The sequence below is a fragment of the Aulonocara sp. 'chitande type north' Nkhata Bay genome, linkage group LG15, assembly GCF_057382095.1.
Source record: "Aulonocara sp. 'chitande type north' Nkhata Bay isolate Kocher_YH1m ecotype deep benthic linkage group LG15, A_spYH_male_GT1.1, whole genome shotgun sequence".
Lineage (NCBI taxonomy): Eukaryota > Metazoa > Chordata > Actinopteri > Cichliformes > Cichlidae > Aulonocara > Aulonocara sp. 'chitande type north' Nkhata Bay.
In genome coordinates, this window is record NC_141358.1 from 10,336,224 (window position 1) to 10,349,192 (window position 12,969).

General features: G+C 41.8%; 2 protein-coding genes across 3 annotated transcripts; both read left to right on the top strand.

Annotated features, from left to right (window-relative positions):
* The first annotated feature begins 1,988 nt into the window (after positions 1-1,988).
* fdft1 (farnesyl-diphosphate farnesyltransferase 1) lies at positions 1,989-9,923 on the top strand. 2 transcript variants are annotated; one of them, XM_086264022.1, is made up of 8 exons: positions 1,989-2,203; positions 3,905-4,002; positions 5,003-5,186; positions 5,277-5,405; positions 6,124-6,315; positions 8,050-8,226; positions 8,524-8,676; positions 8,767-9,923. In XM_086264022.1, exons 1-8 carry the CDS (start codon positions 2,105-2,107, stop codon positions 8,992-8,994), a joined length of 1,260 nt encoding a protein of 419 aa, XP_086120148.1. In that variant the 5' UTR covers positions 1,989-2,104; the 3' UTR covers positions 8,995-9,923. The 2 variants fall into 2 exon arrangements, with proteins under 2 accessions (XP_086120148.1, XP_086120147.1); XM_086264021.1 differs by lacking the exon at positions 1,989-2,203 and having other exon boundaries at positions 2,285-4,002.
* Positions 9,924-10,211: 288 nt separating this feature from the next.
* On the top strand, positions 10,212-12,969 carry ctsbb (cathepsin Bb). The gene is made up of 10 exons (XM_086264029.1): positions 10,212-10,299; positions 10,821-10,944; positions 11,052-11,137; positions 11,240-11,354; positions 11,476-11,591; positions 11,783-11,868; positions 11,966-12,106; positions 12,198-12,314; positions 12,531-12,659; positions 12,784-12,969. The coding sequence occupies exons 2-10, from the start codon at positions 10,822-10,824 to the stop codon at positions 12,858-12,860; spliced, it is 990 nt and encodes a 329-aa protein (XP_086120155.1). The 5' UTR covers positions 10,212-10,299; position 10,821; the 3' UTR covers positions 12,861-12,969.

A 12,969-nucleotide genomic window follows, 5' to 3' on the forward strand; every position in this document is an offset into this window, starting at 1 on the left:
AACCATGAACATCAGCGGTTGCTGCATCTCTTTACACTCTGGAACACAGCAGAGGTAGGGCAGGTGGGATTAATATTGGTAATAACATTCAGACATTTTTGGCTTGCCTGGAGATTTCGCTCCTCCGTACATGGTACATTTTGGATAAGTCGGTATTTAGTCGAGTCTACAATTAGCTCAGCTGACACCTTTCTACATCATTCTGGTCATGTAGGGGATTTAATTCATACCGCCTGAATTATCCTGTCATAGACAAAGAGACTCTGGCCCTTGTGTGAGCAGTGCAACATTGAGAAGTTTGTGTGTTCCTCTTGTGGTCTACACAGCGCACAGCCCTCTAATTTTTCTTCTGCTCATTGAGTTCCCCAAACTGCAGACTGATGTGTCGATTTCTCACCTTCCTCCGCACGGTCCAGCATCGCATTAGTGTTTTCAGTCAAATCACTTCAAACTATTTTCCGATATTTATAAAACCCCTCCGAGGGTGCCAGGTGCTAGCAGTGAAACTGGCCTTCCAGCGTGGAGGGTTTAGATCTAATATAGAGTAAACTTTAAAAGTGTTCATACACAGATATCAAATGTAAAGGATTTATTTGAAACTTTGCACAATATAATTACTGAAAATAATAACAGCAATAGGTTTTTGTCCTAATAATTATAAACATTTAATGATACAGAGGAAATCAGTTAAAGGTTAAGTGTGGGACTGACAGACAAGCTTGTCTGAGCCTTAGTTTTCAAAGCATGTAAAATGTGCAAGTGCAACATTGAAAACTTGGAATACACCAGTTACAGCTCACACTGATGCAGAGGGACGCACTAACATATAAGCATGTGTTACAGAGTGAACCGGGTATTTTAAAGCATCAGGAAACAACTTCTCACACATACACAAACAAGCTAAGTGAGGTTAGATGGTGTTGTTGTGGACACTGACTAATACCTGTTAATACCGTCTAGCCACATGATTTTTTTGGGAGGAGGGGGCATGATTCTCTTTGGTTTCATTTTGGCTTAAAATAAATTTTGGTTAGCCCGAAGGCCAGTCGGCAGCTGGCTGTAAATATGCACAACAATATATATTATATACATACATTGTATATGTCTAGTTTGTAGACAAAGGCTATAAATGAGGGGAAAATGTAAAAATATTAAATTTAAAAAGGAGCAGAGAAACACTTGGCTGTGTGCTCACCGTGTTTTGACTTTGGCCATTAGGTGTCCTCTATTGAACTGTTGATGATCTACTTGGCAATGAATCGGTTCAGATTATCACGGATTTTGCGGCCTTCCTTAGCTGCAAATGAGCAAATGACCTTACAAGCACGTCGTTTAATTGACAGGGAAATATATTTTCAACACGAATGCAATGTCGGATTTTGATTTTTTTTTTTTATCATAGGACAGCTTCCTTGTCCAATTTTTGTATTCGCAGTAGTTTCAGTATGCTCCAACTTCACAGTGGTGGGATGCATCACGAGCAATGATGAGTCTGACTGCAGGATGGGGGTAAAGCGATTGATGCTTTGATGCATGGGATAACAATCTCTGCATCAGTGTCAAGAAAACAGAAGGAGATGATTGTGGATTTCAGGAGGGATGGAAACTCCCAACCAACCTGCACATTGGATGAGCAGCTGTGAGAATGATCTCCAGCTTTAGAAGTACCCGAGAACCTTAACTGGAGCTACAACACTTCCTTCCTGGTTAAAAAGACTCACCAGTGCCTTTGTTTTTATAACATACAAGGTGCTGCTGTGTATAAACAGTCAACAGGTATCAGACCTGGCCGGGATTACCACGATTTCATTGAGCAGACAGTTTCTTTCTTGATTAACTAACGGACCAATCAGCAGCTGGGCTCCACTGACAGCCCAGGGCGGGGCGGGGCATCACACCAGTCACTCTGGCCGCTCATTGGACGTTAACCTCTAAGCCCATGACTCGCCAGCCAATCAGACGCTCCGTTGATCTGACGAGGCTCCCGGCCGCAAACCGTGTCCTCGCTCATGTTTGTGGTGCTGCCGCATCTCAGAGACACGAATATCTGATGGGGCTACATCTTGTCAGTCTGCCAGAGTAACCGCTGAACACCTGAAGCAACATGGACATCCTGAAGTCGCTGGGTCACCCGGAGGAGATATTCAACCTGTTTAAATTTAAGATGGGTGGATGCAGAGCCGTCATGCCAAAGTTGGATTATGTGAGTAAAATCTACTCGAAAACGCAGTCTGAGCTCATATTTATAGATTCGTTTGAATACTAACACATCAGCCACACGCAGAGAAAGGATGTTGCGCGGATTAAAAAGCAGATAGCCGTTCCTCTTTTCAGAGCATCATCACAGTGAGTCTGCGCAGAGGAAAAAAAAACAAACCAAAACAAAAAGCACATAGCCATATCTGGCACTTTACACCTCAAACCTAACTGAGCAACACGGTCCTTAGTTTTGCTCCAAACGATCCGGGTGAAAACAGAGACAGCTAATTGGACTTTGTCAAATTAGATCTGCGCTCACACAGTCTACTCACACAGGCAGAGATGACCATTGACTTGGGATTTACCTTACATAATGAGCTTGGAGGGCGCACCGGTGGGGAGAGATGCTGTGCGCGTGTTTGACGGATAATCCCACTGTTTTAACGCCAATGTGACCCAGAGGCAGGACCCGGAGAGCCTGCAGACTGCACCATGCCAACGAGGCTTCGTGCTCGGATTGGCAGCATTACTTAAACAAAACACACACACAGTAAAAATATTCTTCATTTAAGATTTGGATTAAAGCACCCGAGGAACAAACCTGCACAGGATGTCAAACGTTAGAGCTCAAGTCTGTCATCTGATTGTATTAAAAGCCAAATTGTTGTGCAAAAGCAACACAAGTGCAGTAATGTCTGAGCACAATCGATGTAAACATTAAAAAGAGAAATAAAGGTTATAATGAGTTGTCCGTTTGTTTTAGTATACGTCTCATATATTTGTTTTAAAAATCTTTTTCCTGGAGTATCACAGACTTGCAGGTCACGAATTTTCCCGTCCTTCACGCTGTCTCCCACCAGATGTCAGCAAAATACAGTTTTCATGAGTTCTGCTTTTTTCAGGGGGAGGGGTGTTCAAACTTGCTAAGGTTTGTTTTTCTATTGCAATGAAGGCTTTATATTGCACAAAGTCGCAGTCGACACCCCACAGCTGACTGTTTGCTTATCGCGCACAGCCAACATTATCTAGCTGCATGCGTGCATGGAGATACAACTAAATAGCAGCTAATGCGTGCTTTCTTTAAAAAGAAAACACTGCTCACCTTTAGCGAAAAAAGGCTTTAGTGCAGCAAAAACCCCAAATCGGACCCCCCCATTTTTAGCATGCGGGAAGTAGGTTATGAAAGTGAACTTCAGCTGGCGTTGTTTTGGGGGCAGGGGTGGGAGGAGTGTGCCTGCTCATAACAGCAGATCTACAAACGCTGCGCACTGGCCACGCTCAGCCACGGTTCAAGGTTAAAGTGCTTAAAGATCCGCGGGGCGCTTATTTAACTCCACGCAGCGTTGTCCACACAGCGTTGTCCACACAGCGTTGTTCACCTCTCTTGTCCTCTACATGGACTTCATGTTTCACGCTTCCTCAACAGGCGTGGCGTCAACATGGATAGTGTGGTTTCATAGCTGCAGAGTCGTTCTCGCTGTCGGTTTTTCGTATGGCCGGAGCTTGCTGCAAGTGTCCGCTGTCTCTGTCCGTGTTCAAGCGCTCTCTCTCGGTGGCTCCGCGTGGCTGCGGCTCCGCTCCACGCTCTCTCCTGCACGGGTGGAGGCTCGGGGAGAGGGGCCTGCAAGAGGCCGCCCGACCCTCCAGCGCCCTCAGACCTGCAGGCTTCTACCGACAAACAGCTTTTCTCTGTCTCTCCTGTCAGGAGTCCATGACTGAGAGTCTGCGGACCTGCTACCTGTACCTGAACCAAACCAGTCGCAGCTTTGCAGCTGTGATTCAGGCGCTGGACGGTGAGTTGAGGTGAGTAAAACTTTACTGGAGCTGGCTCCAGGTGAGGACACGTGTGTGCGTGCACACGGTTTGTTTTCTTTAGAGCAAAACAAAGGGTCTTGGCCGAAACACTCCCCCTTTAAAAAAAAAAAAAATCCCTCAACTTATCTCATAAGTTTCTATTTTTTGTCGACTTTTGACATTTTTTTTAGTATTATTAATTCCGTTTAGTGTTTATTTCCAGAATGTCTTACTTTAGTTGGGATTCGTTTCAGTGCCAGTTTTAGTCTTTAACTATAGTTGTATGGAGGGCATATGCTCGAGGCAACATTTAGGATGAGTATTACAAAAATAATAGAAACGCTGAGAGCAGTTGACCCACAGTACAGCACCAAAGCGTCATCAGGCAAGTTATGATGACAAACTTTATAAACAAGTACTCAAACTAAAGATATACATTCAAAAAGTACATGTTAGGTTTTTGTATGACAGACTTTTTTTGTCCTGGCTGTGTGATGTTGTTACCAGCATCATGTGAAGCAAAATACCATGGCGGGTAAAGGAATCACAAATTAATCTAACATGCATATCTTTGGTCTGTGAGAGGGACCTGGACCAGGACCTTCCCAATTCATTATTTGGGATGAAATATCCCTGTAATCTAAGACAGACTGACAGGCATTCATTCCTTTTATGAACCCTAGTTTAATTCTTTCATTTTGAGCCAGATATTAAACACGAATCTTAAATAAAATTTTGATATCAAACTACATTTCTATGTACTTGAAAGACTCTCCATAAATAAAATGGGTGTTAATTAACGTTTCCATTGCAGGCTTTTCAGGGTTGCAGAGGTGAAGGCTGCCATGTACCTTTTCTTTTTCTGCATTTAAAGTTTATTGTTGAGTAGTATTAATAGGAATATAAAAAATATCTTTGATGCAGCCATGCAGGAGTTTTTCACATATAGACACTTGACATACCTGCTACCTTTATCATTGTGTAAATCCTCCTTGTGTCTATGATCCAGACATGCAGTTTGCATTTTCTACCTGGTTCTGCGTGCACTGGACACAGTGGAGGATGACATGACCATTCCTCTGGACAAGAAGGTTCCCATGCTCAATGACTTCCACACCTTCCTGTACCAGGATGAGTGGTGCTTCATGGAGAGCCAGGAGAAAGATCGTCAGGTCCTGGAAGACTTCCCAACGGTCAGTGGGTTGTCAAGGGTTATTTACCAAGTTTGGGCAAATTAAGGCAGTGACTAATTGGTAACTATAACCTTTGTCCTCTAAAACCAGATATCGCTGGAATTCAGAAACCTCGCTCAGGAATACAGAGACGTCATCTCGGATATCTGCCACCGTATGGGAGTGGGAATGGCTGAATTCCTGGAGAAGAAAGTGGGATCTATGAAGGAGTGGGACCAGGTAAATGTTATGCTTCTGTTAGTAGTTCTAGCACCATAATGACTACATAAATGACTGCTTTGAGTTGGGGGGGACATAAAGAGTAAGTTCTAAAATTACTGGAGTAACGACCCAAAATAATTATTACATTGCAAAATAAAAGCCTTTTATTTTGAATAAAATGTCATCACTCTGATTAAAAACTGAATGGATGTTATCAGAGGTTTGTAAGCTACAAACTAGCTGTTGACTCACTGGTACAGCTCAGGAGCAGATGGTAAGCTTACAATTTTATTGAATTAGCTACAGTAGCGTTCAGATTTGCAGCTCCTTACTTCTTAAATCAGCTGCAGAATCAACCAGAACTTAAGGAAGGTGATTTTAAATGTTTCCTTTAATTATGGCAGTAGACAATTTTGCTTTGACTAATTTATTCATTATTTATTGAGACAGAGGTTTTATATATTTCTTTTTTATTGCCTGTACTTAATTGCTTTATGGGTGCGTGCGTGGGTGTGCGTGCTACTGTTTTATAAAACTCCTCTGATTGTACTGCTGTCTTTCTTGGCCAGGACACTCCTGTAGAAGAGATTTTTAATCTAAAGAATCTTGTCATGTAGCTATATGATTCAGCTCTGAATATTACATAATATGAATGTTTAATCATAAGCCAGGATTTTGTTTCTCTTAAGTCCTGCACTGTGATTTGTTTTTGTTATGGTGATCTGTTTTTGTGCAGTATTGTCACTATGTTGCCGGTTTAGTCGGCATTGGCCTGTCCCGGCTGTTCTCTGCGTCTCAGCTGGAGGACCCTGAAGTTGGGCAGGACACTGAACTTGCGAACTCCATGGGCCTGTTTCTCCAAAAGACTAACATCATCCGAGACTATCTAGAGGACACACAAGAGGGACGTGCCTTCTGGCCACAAGAGGTAGAAACAAAATCTCTTGTCTAATACCAGTGTGCCTGACCAGGGTCCGGTACTATGAAACAAGTTTAGAATACCCAAGATATCTTTCACTTATCTGGGTTTGCTTACCCTAATCGGGCCAAGCAGTCGCACGAAGGAGGTTATCAACTCGATACGTCAGCCCAGGGGTTTCTAATCTAGCTGTGACCATGTTCACATGAATGGGGCAATTTTCCAGGAATTATGCTATTTCCTACTGAACTCATTGGTGCAGTCATAAATACTTAGCAATATCTGCCATATTTCAAGCAACTTAAAAAAGTCCAGACGCTTTTCTTTCCAAGCTCCTTAGACTACAATGACCTGGATGACTGAGAACCTTCACAGACACCTGCCATATTCATAATACAAAATGTGCTTTGTAACATTTGTTTCTATGCAGGAGGGGCTTTATACTGTGTAATGTCTTTTTTTTTTTTTTTTTTTTAATTTTTAAATTTATTTATGCTTAACACTAGTGACGGCTGTGGTCCTATTTGTAGTGTTTTCATGTTGTACAAACGTCTGTTTGTGTTGGCTACAGAAGGCCTTTCTGACATTTCTGAGAATGTGGTGCAAACCTTTACTCGGGCTCTAGGAAAATCTATGTTGCCAGTCAAAGGTTAAGATCACTGTGACACTAGAAAATGTGGTACTATGAAAAAAATCTTGATGCACCTATCATTCTTTTATATTTTGCTTCCAAGGACCCAGACTTTCTTTCCTTTTAAAGTGGTCAGAAGCAAGAGTTCTCCAGGGTTTCTGTAGGTATTTCAGAGTTTGTCTTTGGACATTGGCTGCTTTTTCACTCATTTTGCCTCAGCCCTTGACTGTTGTTGTTATTGTTGTTAAGCCACTTAACACTGACCTATGGAGAGAAAAGAAAAAAAAAAAACAACAACCCCAAAACAAACCCACCTAATTCGTGGGATGTCTGCAAATAACGGTTAACTTGGCAAATAACCCATTTTAAATGGTATCTTTGGGCATTTGGTAACTAGCCTGTTGCAAAAGCACATCATTTGTTCCCATTTATTTAGTTGAGTCTATGCCAGAGTTTAACAGCTTTTTAAATGGTATTTTTGTACCAACAAAGTGATTCTTTAAGAGGTATTAGCTGAAAACTTGGCATATCTTTAGCAGCATGTCCTTAAAACTGGAAACTGGACAAGTGGAGGGCAGAAGAGGAAGCAGGTCTCCAAAAATTATCTACAGCAGGTGAACGGTATATGAAAGTCATGCCCCCAAGATTTGGGCTGAACTTCAGCCAGCGGTGTTGGAGAAATTGTCTAAATCGATGGTACTTTTCTGCATTCATAATTCCATCAGATTGAAAACCTACCTGCATAGAAAAACGCAGAGAGGACACTATCAGCCATGGATAGTGACCTCTCCAGAGCCAGGAGCTCAACATTATGATAGTAGTGTTGGGTTGTCTTGACAGAAAATGGACCAAATGCGGTCAACGTTCCAAAGAAGAGTTTCAGATGTCCCTCAGGAAGCCTGCAGTTTTACAATAAAAGGACAGTCATGTGGCCATGCTTTCACCCTGGCCTCCAATCTCTAATCAACTTATTCTCGGGTCTGTGGGATAAGTGTTTGTACTAAATTTGAAGAAATTTGCTCAAGGCTTCTAAGAAGTACATAACGAACAGAATCCAGCCAAGGCTGGTGCCAGTACAGATAAATAAAATCCTTGTTACATGCTGTGTGCAGGCTTGGAGCCAGTTTGCAGGCCGTCTTGAGGATTTGGCCCAGCCTGAGAAGCTGGAGTCGGCGCTGTCCTGTCTCAACCTGCTGGTCACTGATGCTCTGCGTCACGTCCCGGATGTTATTGCCTACCTGTCCCGCCTGCGCAACCAGAGCGTCTTTAATTTCTGTGCCATTCCACAGGTATGCGCTGCGTCACAATCTCCTCCAAACCATAACATTTAAACCTGTTCATTTTTTATTTATTTTTCAAGCTCAGAAAACAAACCATTCTGTCCATGTCCTACGGTCTTACTGGAACATGTTTTGATTTGCATTTAAAGTTTGCGAAACATTTTAATATTTTGTTTTAATAATAACTTTTTCTGTAACTGATAAACGATGGAAAATGTTGCGCTTAAATAGAGAGACCAATGAATACTGACTCATGAGAAATGATCAAACACTTCCACTTCACGTTGTCATTTCTCTCTTGACCAGGTGATGGCAATAGCTACACTGTCAACGTGCTACAACAACCCCATGGTGTTTCAGGGAGTGGTGAAGATCCGAAAGGGGCAGGCAGTCACTCTCATGATGGAAGCCACCAATATGAGTGCTGTGCAGACAATTATCGCCCAGTACAGCCAGGAGGTGGGTTATTTTTATTTATTTATTTTTAAACTCAGTCTCTCTCTACTGCTTCCACCATATTGGTGTACTGAATGTGCTCTCTCTCTCCAGATATTACACAAGGTGTCCCCCACCGACCCGTCTCGGGAAAAGACGCTCCACATCTTGGCTGTAATCCGTGAAAAGTCCGCCCTGTCGCAGTCCAGCCTCCGCTCCAGGACCCACCACCTGTCGCCCATGTACCTTTCTGCTGCTATGGTGCTCGCTGCCCTCAGCTGGCAATACCTTAGCACTACAGCGGCACAGGCCCAAGGCACCAGTGACATGCAGAGACCTTGAACTAATTTAACCCCCTCCTTTCCTGAGCCTCTATACAAAAGAAGCCCCTGTGCCCCCTCTGAAGGTCTGTTTCTAGAGGAATTTACAGATTCACTGTGGCTGTTACAGGATGATGGACACTCTAAAGTATGACTCTGTTAGCAGGCTGGTGTCATTAAATGATTTGATCTGTAGCAGTCCATCCTGTGTCTAGATAAATTATATACACACATTGGTGTGTGTGGGTATATTTGCCATAAATGGTACACTTCCACAGTTCAGGGTGTTGGTTTTTTTTTTTTTTTTTTTTTTTTTTTTTTAAATAGTTTGTTTGAAACATTGTTTGAATTGTAATTATTCATCGTATTTGAATAATTGAAAACAAACGTTCACAGTTTAATCCTGCACATACTAGGATTTTTTTTTTTTTTTTTTTTTTGGGGGGGGGGGGTTACCAACAACCACCACCACCACTTGTTTTTCTTTCTTTTCTCATATCAAATCAAACCTAGCTCCATATTCCACTTGTGTTTCTCTAGCAGAAACACTAAAAAGTTACATTGGTGCACTCTGCAGCGCTTCCGCTGTATGTTCGACGGCTTCCAATCACAGTTGAACCTTTTCGGTCCTTTTCTGTGTGTTAATCTGTTTCATCGTTGTGTTTTTTTTAAAATTAAGGAAAAACAATTATGTGCAATATCAAGGTAGTTTTTATTACAGATGAAAAGGGGAAAATGGATGTATTTTCAGGTCCTTTATAGCATCAGCAAAAGAGGGAAGAAAAAGGCATACTGAGACTGCTAGCTAAGTGTCCTTAACACTGCTTTGGTGCGTTGAAAGGCTAGCACAGAGTAACTTTGTACAGAACCAAAGGAGAGCTAAAAACATTGCTATGTAATGTGACATTTTGATTTGTACATATTTGAAGAAATAAATAACAATTAATCCTGTATTTTGAGTGATTTCATGTTTTGATGCAGAGTTTAAGTGTGTGTGTGTGTGTGTGTGTGTGTGTGTGTGTGTGTGTGTGTGTGTGTGTGTGTGTGTGTGGGAGAAGTTCATACATATTAAACAAAAAATTAAGAATCAGAAGGTTGATGGTTAAATAAAGGAAACAAAGCTGCATCTCGTTATTGACGTATAATAATTTTAAGAGCTTGGTCAACCTTTGGAATGGCAGGCTTCTAGTCACATGAGACATGCAGGTGCATTTATTACACAGGCATGTGATCAACAACTGTAGTCTTATAAGAAGGGTAACTGTAAGGTTTGTTGAGTCAGAGAGAAGAAGAACGACGAAAAAGATCTACTAAAACAGCAACCCAGGTAAAAAATTAAGACATTTGGCAAATATGCTGATTTTTTTTTTTTTTTTTTTTTTGCACATATGAGTTCAATATGCATGTGGATTAATACTTTATGATTGTCTTAAGCTGAAATTTTCATTTTTTGTTTTTAGCTTGAATCAATGTACATATATGTTAAATCTAGCTGCAGTTCTGATTCATCTGATAATATGAATGTTCTTTTAAACTTTTTTTTTCTTTATAAATTGGAATAAAAGTATCATTTATCATTAATTGTGGATCTAATTCTTAAAGTCAGTGTTAGATATATTTCAGAAAGAATGTTTCTAATAACCAAGTTCATTGCATTCATACATGACCCAGTTCCTATGTACAGAAATGTATTTGCAACATTACTGCAAAACACATGTTGGTTATAAATAAAGGAAATGGCCTCTTTCCTTATTCCCTTTCCTTGTAACGCTCCACTGAGATGTGCTTTTGTGTGCATGTAAACAGTTTCCTGGTCACCTCCTATGATCACTGATGTCTGTTTTGCAGGATGAGTCCACTGTTCCTCCTCTCTGTAGTGGTGATGGTGTCCACCACTTGGGCACACCCTCACCACTCCCTTCTCTCCTCTGAGATGGTTGATTTTATTAACAAGGCTAACACCACCTGGACGGTGAGACCATGCAATCAGTTTTTATGGATATTTCCACATCTTAGGAAGCTGTTAACAACCCGTAAGCGATGATTTCTCTGCTCCAATTTCCTTTTTATTTGCTCCAGGCCACAAAGAATTTCCAGAATATCGATGCCACCTATGTTAAACAGCTGTGTGGCACCATACTGAATGGACCCAAGCTACCAGAGGTGTAAGTTTATCAGGTGGTTTGGACAGCTGGTCACATGAGATGACATGTGACAGTCAGCAGGTTGAGCTAATCTGCAGTGATTCTGTTTTCTCTCTTGTTTAGGCTTCATAATATTGAAGGCATTAAACTTCCTGACAGCTTTGACGCACGCAAAGAGTGGCCCAACTGTGCCACAATCCAACAGATCAGAGATCAAGGCTCCTGTGGGTCCTGTTGGGTATGACACACCAAGAAATTAAAAATACACCACCACCAAATAGAGGAGATAGGGTGGGACATTAAAAAAAATCATTACCAACTTCCATGTTCTCAGTGTTCCCGGTTTGATTTTTACACAGGCCTTTGGGGCAGCTGAGGCAATATCTGACAGATTATGTATCCAAAGTGGTGGTAAGATCTCTGTGGAGATCTCCGCTGAAGATCTGCTGGCCTGCTGTGATGAATGCGGCATGGGGTGAGCATTAGTAATGGCTCGTGTATATAAGTAAATGGGCTGTTCATTAATTCTACTCATGAAGTTTTCATGGAAAAGTTTTTTTGGAGAAACCGTGATGGTTTATAATTACAGTCTTCAAAAATCAAATGAAGTAAAACAGCTATAACATAACTCATGGTGCACATTATGTCTTTTTGTGTTTGATGTAGCTGTTATGGTGGCTATCCTTCTGCTGCTTGGGAATTCTGGGCAAAGAAAGGGCTTGTCACAGGAGGCTTGTATGACTCTAAAGTTGGTAAGTCCATTATCCACTTGCTGAATTCAGTTTAAGTAGTTTTGGGGAGGAGCAAAAGACTTGACTTAAATGGACTGACCGTGACTGTTTATTACAGGCTGTCTACCCTACACCATCGCCCCCTGTGAGCATCATGTGAATGGAAGTCGTCCTCCGTGTGGGAGTTCAGAGACTCCTAAGTGTGTGCAGCAGTGCACTGATGGATACTCACTATCATATGAGAAGGACAAACACTTTGGTACAGAGAATTAAAATAAACTCTGCACCCTCCTAGCATTGGTTTACTTTGTCGTTGCAGTCCTTGAAGTTTCCTGTATGTCCCTCTTCAGGTAGACGCACATACGGCGTCCCGTCGGACCTGGATCAGATCATGACGGAGTTGTACAAGAACGGGCCTGTGGAGGCATCTTTCACTGTTTATGAAGATTTTCTGCTGTATAAGAGTGGTGAGGTTTATGTATTTAATTCCAGTAATGTCACTCTATATGAGTAACGTACTTCTTTGTCTCAGTTTAATATTGGGCAACTGTTTGAGAGCAAGCAAGTCGACCACTAATCTGAAAAAGCTCCACAGACACTTTAGAACGCCTGTCAGAAAATGGGTATTATTCAAAAGAGGAACAACCTTCTTCTGCTTTAATGAGCTTTTTTTTTTGCTGTAGGTGTGTATCAGCATGTGACAGGGGATATGCTGGGTGGTCACGCCATTAAGATCTTGGGCTGGGGTGATGAGAATGGGACGCCCTATTGGCTGGCTGCAAACTCCTGGAATACTGATTGGGGAGATGAAGGTATGGATGAAAGTGTAAGGCACATAGCCGGTGTCACATACAGGCCTACGTCACACAAAGTGCTGAAGATGAGTGGGAATGCTGGCCTAAAACTGTGTCGTCCTCTGTTGTCTTCTTATTTCAGGTTTCTTCAAAATCAAGCGTGGAAATGACGAATGTGGTATTGAGTCAGAGGTGGTTACAGGAATCCCGCTTAACTAGATGAAATAATCATCACAGCAGACAATCAAGAAATAAATCGAAGAAAAGACAGACCTCATTCTGGGGCAGATTTTGACAGATTTCATGCAATAAAGAGGGAATAAATTGT

Excerpts from the sequence above, each read along its gene's own strand:
- fdft1 (XM_086264021.1), top strand. The coding sequence starts at position 3,692 with ATGGCCGGAGCTTGCTGCAAGTGTCCGCTGTCTCTGTCCGTGTTCAAG. Across the intron at positions 5,187-5,276 it reads TCCTGGAAGACTTCCCAACG|ATATCGCTGGAATTCAGAAA; the intron begins GTCAGTGGGTTG and ends CTCTAAAACCAG. Across the intron at positions 8,227-8,523 it reads ATTTCTGTGCCATTCCACAG|GTGATGGCAATAGCTACACT; the intron begins GTATGCGCTGCG and ends TCTCTTGACCAG.
- ctsbb (XM_086264029.1), top strand. The coding sequence starts at position 10,822 with ATGAGTCCACTGTTCCTCCTCTCTGTAGTGGTGATGGTGTCCACCACT. Across the intron at positions 11,869-11,965 it reads CTTGTATGACTCTAAAGTTG|GCTGTCTACCCTACACCATC; the intron begins GTAAGTCCATTA and ends TGTTTATTACAG. Across the intron at positions 12,315-12,530 it reads TTTTCTGCTGTATAAGAGTG|GTGTGTATCAGCATGTGACA; the intron begins GTGAGGTTTATG and ends TTTTTGCTGTAG.